The 6000-nt window shown below is 34.6% G+C and overlaps 1 protein-coding gene across 1 annotated transcript in view; it reads left to right on the top strand.

Annotated features, from left to right (window-relative positions):
- The first annotated feature begins 601 nt into the window (after positions 1 to 601).
- Positions 602 to 6000, top strand: part of DSG3 (desmoglein 3) — a 29421-nt gene continuing 24022 nt past the window's right edge. Inside the window, exon 1 of the mRNA XM_082354204.1 lies at positions 602 to 844. Within this exon, the coding sequence (XP_082210330.1) occupies positions 797 to 844 (48 nt within the window). The 5' untranslated portion in view covers positions 602 to 796. The remainder of the gene's footprint in view (positions 845 to 6000) is intronic.

Raw genomic sequence — 6000 nt, 5'->3', positions numbered from 1 at the left:
AAGTGCACAGAGTTAACCTACTTCACTAGGCAAATTACTTTTTTAGAAAACTTATAAATGAAAAGAAATAAAATAGAAAGATGTCATCTGAGTATTATCAGGGATCTGATTTTGCAATGCACAGCTTATATATTTCAAATATCCAAGGCACCATATGTGTTTAGTCCAATTTTATTTCCAGTTGTTTTCATTCAAAACCTGTATTAATAACTGCTTGATGTGATGGTTTTCTTCTTCAGATTTGTAGTTTCTTTCAATAAAATATATTATTGCTTAACACCTAAAATATATTTTGCTTAACTTTAAATCTACTCACATACACTCAGGCTAAAAATAAATGCTCTTCCACAAGTTAGATTTGGGGGAATTTTGTAGGTTTTGTTTTATTTTTCAGTTTTAATTGGCACCATGAGAAGCAGCCAATTAGATCCTTTTTCAGTGTAGTCAAGGTTAACTTTTTCACTTCCACACCATGATTAATTTATCAGCTGGTACCATCCTATGAAAACTGGTTTTTAGCCTGCGAACTTTTCTTTCAGCTTCCAACAGAGGATTTCATTGCTTCAGGAATTGAGGTGTGTCTAAGTTTTTACCTGGGAGCAAAAGTGATGCAAGCGTTTCGGGTTTAGGGTGGGGAGGAGCTGCAGAACAGGCCATCTGCAGACTCCTGAAGACTCCTGCTGTCCTGAAGACAGCAGAGACGCTGAGAGGGCTTTCCTCAGACATCGCATGCAGGCGGTTGGAAGGACTAAAGCAGCAGCTCCCTTGGATTCGTTCACCAAGGAAATCAGAGACAATGGCTTGGTTCCTTTTCAGAACCACAGGGGCTCTGACCATTTTAATGGTAAGTCCTATTTTTTTCTAATAATTGCAAACTTTCCCTGTTTCCTTCCTTGTTAGAGAATGCTATATTTGACTGCTGAATCCCTATTATAAATTCTAAAAAGAGTTCAGTGGAAATAAACATTTTAAAATGAAATTGTAAAGATTACCGGTTTCCCCATTTTGTTGTTTTTTTTAAGGTTGTATTTTCACATAAGAAAATAAGCCAGATAGAAATGAATTTGAAAGTTGCTATTTAGCATTTCTTCAGGTAAATAATTAACTAAAGAATTAAATAATCCTGGTCTGAAGTCTATTTTCCACAACACCTTGACTTTCTTCAAAGTAATGCTTTTATTCATCTTTTTATTCATGCTTTTATTCTAATACACAAACTAAAACACATAAAAGAGAACGAGGTCTATTTTCCAAGGTTTTATATCTCTTAAGCATATGGCTAAGAATTGTACATGCCTGGTCTTGATTCCTGACATGTTTTTAAGTAGTCAAAGACCATGGAATTAAAATCAAAGCAATGTTTGACTCTAGAGAAGTTGGGAGGGTTATTAAGAAAACAGTGTTTTATGTTTAGCCTTTATGTGCAAAAGACATCCAACCTTTGGGTACAAAAGAAGACAGAATATTTTATAAGCCAGTTTTTCAGAAGAGTAATACTTTTTTGGATTGGGAAAGATTTATATAATATTACATAAAAGAGAAGTGGAATCTGGAGAGCAAAGCACTAGCCTGGATATTACAGACTAGTTTTTTCCTTAAATGTGTTATTTTAGTAAAGAAGAAAACTTGTCACAATATTATCAGTTACACAAAGATATCAAAATAGTGAAATACGCCATAATGAATATTTTTTAGATTCTTAATACTGATTCCTCATTTTATCAATAATAAGTTGGGTTGGCCTACACGTCAGTTTACCTCATTGCCTCATCTAAAAAAACTGAGATAATTGAACTTCAAGAAGTTATAGGGAGATAGTTCTCAAGGAAGAACGTTCTAAAAATTAAATACGTTTAAAATTAGAATAGATTGCCTGTGAGCCAGTTTCCCAGCCTTCCTTCTCATGGCAATGGTCAAGCAGAAAAATTGGTATCACACCCTTCTGTTTGAGTCTGTTTCTATTATGACAGTTTTATTCATCTTTGTATCCCCAATGACCACCATAATATCTGTCTTACAGTGAATGCACAATTGTTTGAAGAATGGATAAATGAATGATTGAATGCGGCCTCTCTCAACTATAACTTCCCCTCATGGTGCTTCTATAATGTTAGTCATGGAAGAAGCTATGAGAGGTTAGAACATTTTGCTCCCCTCAGGAAAATTTTACAGGCACACATACACAAACACACAAGCTATTTAAACAACAATATAACTTCATACATAATTGTTAAACTGAGAGGTCTGGACCTGCTCTTTCCAATATGGTAGCCAGTAGCCACATGTAGCTATCAACCACTTGAAATGTGGTTGATCTGTATTGAAATGTGCTGTTAAGTATAAAGCATACACCATGTTTTGAAGATTCAGTATGAAAAAAAAAAAGTAAAATTTATCATTAATAATTTTTATGTTGATTACATATTGAAATGGCAGTATTTTGGATATATTAGTTTAAAATATATTAATAAAATTAATTTCACCTTTTTAACCTTTTTAATATGAATAATAGAAAATTTAAAATTATATATGCAGCTCACATTTGTGGTTATTATATTTCAACTGGAGAGTGCTGGTCTACTCTTAATGCTATTAGTGGAAGGCGGTGTCAGTCAGAGGTGGGGTAGGCAAACAAGTCTCCACGGACCAGGTGAGATTTGAGCCGCTTTTTGGTAAGTATAGATGGGCCACAGGGAGATATCTGCGGTTGTCAGCCCAGCACATGCAAAGGCAGGCGCCATTACGGCACTTGCCTAGAGGCAATGGACACACTGATTTGGCTGGAATGATAGTCTGCATTGGAGAATCTGGACATGAAGTTAAAAAGGCAGATGAGGGTCAGACTGAAACGTGCGTTCTGTGAAGGGTAATGAAACCCTTTTAGAAGTGGGGAGCCACCCAGAGTTTCGAAATAGCTTGGTGATGGGAAAAAACAATGCTTTTAAAAGCACTGCGGAGTGGGAACGCGCATCTTTTGTTATTAAAGGGTGGGGTCTGAAAGTTGGAAGACCTGTTTGGAGGTTTTGAGTTAATGCCACCAACCTATGACCATACAAGTGTTGCCTAGAGAGGTAATATATGAAAGCTAAGTCACAGACTTCAATCTATGCCTATACCACTGACTCACTCCAGGCCTTGCTTCCTCAGCTGTCAAATAAGAATAATCATATCCGCCTGACTAACGAGAGTGACCACAGTAAGAATAAAGGAGCTATGTGCATAGGAAAGTGCTCTGGAAAACATAAAGTGCTTTGTAAGACTCTAATTCCTATTATTTGTAATATTTTAGTAATAAAGATGAATCTTGATTGATGAAGCAATCCAATTTCCAGTACTAATAAATATATGAAAATAAGTTTCCTCCTGATCCTCTCCAAAAGTTAAGATTCTAAAATCAGAATAACCTTGCCAAGAAATTCCATCCAGCCCTGCCTGACTTGAGCAAAACTTAGGAAAGATGTCATTACTTCCACCTATTACCACTCCCACTTACTTAATACCCGAAACCGGTTTTCACTTAGAACACTCAGTGTCCATGACGTTTCTCATAAACCTCTTAGCCTTTGTCTCTACCTTTCCTGTTAAGAGTCATTCTGATAGCCTAAGGTGAGGGCTTGCTTTGGGAAGTTCATCACAAGAATTACATAGGCAATTGGCTACTATCCATAATTATACTATGAATAATGGAATTTGTATAATATGCACATTTTTCTTGCATGGCCACTGCACAGTTGGCCAGGCTGTACACTGCACAATGCCAGGAAGTGCATTCACATAAACTACAATGTGAACAGTGCCCCCTGGAGTTGTGCAAGGAGCAACCTACACAATTGTACGGTGGAGCGCTGGTTCTTGTCTTTTTCTGATGCTCAAGAAAGAGAAAGTCCTTATGTGCCTTGACATGAATAATAATAATAAAAGGTCACTTAATATCACAGTGGCTCTTTTACACCATTTTTTAAAAGTCTGGACAGAAGTAATTAACACCTATTAAGCAGTTACTGTAGGCTAGGGATCATCTCTATGCTTTAGAGGTGTTAATTCATTTAATCCTCACAACAAACCTATAAAGTAAGTAGAATTATTATTTCTACTTTACAGATGAGGAAACTGAAAAATTAAGTAATGTTCCTAAGTTATTCAGCTGGTACATGGTGAGACTGGGATTTTAATTCAGGGATTCAGGATCCAGTGTCCAATTTTCTATTGCTACATTTGACTGCATCCTACACAGTCTTTAAAATGAGCTCTTGAAAACAGCCATGGGTATTTGTTTTTCTTATCACCTCTATCATGATACAAGGCTTAACTTTCTAAATTGAGCTTACTCTAAACATCAGTTATTAAAAATTGAACCGTCCTAAATTACTTTTTAAGTAATTAAACATATATCATTTTACTTCAATTAAAGAATTTGCCTTGATTAATACAAAGCTTATTAAAATACTTTCAGGTTTTTAAATTTTAATTTTAAAAAGTCTATATATATATACAAAGCTATGAGGTATCATAAAATATAAATCACTCATTTCTTCTGAATTGTACATATGAAATTTATTCAAACATGTATTGAATGACCTCTATGATCTGGCACATAAATAATCATTGTTCTTAACCAATTATAAAAATATCACCAACCTATGTATATATATTTCATGAATTTTTCCAAAAATAATTAATAATTTTAAAAAATCAAGTTTAAAATTTGTAATGATTCCTTTGAATTACCCAATTCATTCTACAAATTTCCCAGAGGGGAGTGGGTGTGATCCACTCTCATCCCATTCTGAGAAGAGTGGCCATGCCCTAGCCTGGCTAGGACTAGCTCTGTGGATCCAATCCACAGTCTAACAGTCTGTCCTTCCCCACACTAAAGTAACAGATTACTCTAAACAAAACCTTGGCCAGCTCAGTAAAAAGCAATTGTTATTATATATGATATTTAAAAATCCAGTCACCCATATCCTCAAAATATATTTATTGTTGACCTACCATACTCAATAGGAATCTTAATGATATAACTACATACATTTTAATTAGCAAATAGGGCATGTGAATATCAAATCACTTTATGTCATACGCTTTTTAACCTAATAATCTCATTTGCTTTTAATAAAATATTTCTAATTCTTACGTATGCCAAGGTATTTAGACCATATCAATGCTTTAAAAATCATGTAGTCAAAATTATAAAAATAACCAGGAAACAAAGGGAAGAAAGAAAAGTAAAGAAATTCTCAAGATATGGAGTGTTTTCTCCACATTGGTATTTCCTAGACTCTAGGCCACAAAAAAAGAAAACTTAGTTGATTTACATTGTCAAGAAACTATTGAAATATTTATTACATATTCAAAATACATATATGAACAAAGTAACTAAAACATCTAAGTAGCCACATATAAGTATTAATTAACTAAAATAGGAAAGTTTTTTAAAAACACTATTCAAAATAATGTAAGCCTATGATTACATGTCTCAATACATATATAAAGAACACTGCATTACTCAGAAGTGCCCCCGTATTCCTAGAAATACAAAAATAATCCCATTTTCACAATATTCCCTAAAATTGGAGAACATTCTTGTTGGTCTGACTTTAAAAGAGAGGATGGGAAACAGTAAAGGTTTGGCTGAGTAACTTCTCTAGGGGCTCTGATTCAATGAAATGATTGAACAAATAAGAAACACCTGGCTGCAATGCTCATTTTCCATAGTTTAGGGTTTGTCCTTCCTTTGCTTCCCAGGAAAACAGAAATCATGTCTTAATGTCTACTAGAAGAATCATTCTCCATGGGGCTAGTACAAACATGATTCATATTTTCTGGATGACTCTTTCTGGTTTTCCTGTAAAAGAGATTGTGCCTGGTCCATCCCTCCTCTCACATGTGGCTGAGTTGTTCTTAAGAACTGAGAAAGTAGTACAGTGACTACATTGCTCTGGTCTTTTCTCCCAAGTAACTCATGATATTGTTTAATAAAGAGCAGCAAAGCTGTAAAAT

The sequence above is a fragment of the Balaenoptera borealis genome (genome assembly GCF_965194805.1).
Source record: "Balaenoptera borealis genome assembly, chromosome: 14".
NCBI classification, from domain to species: domain Eukaryota; kingdom Metazoa; phylum Chordata; class Mammalia; order Artiodactyla; family Balaenopteridae; genus Balaenoptera; species Balaenoptera borealis.
The sequence above is the reverse complement of the archived record's forward strand: the minus strand, read 5'-3'. Positions and strand labels throughout refer to the sequence as shown.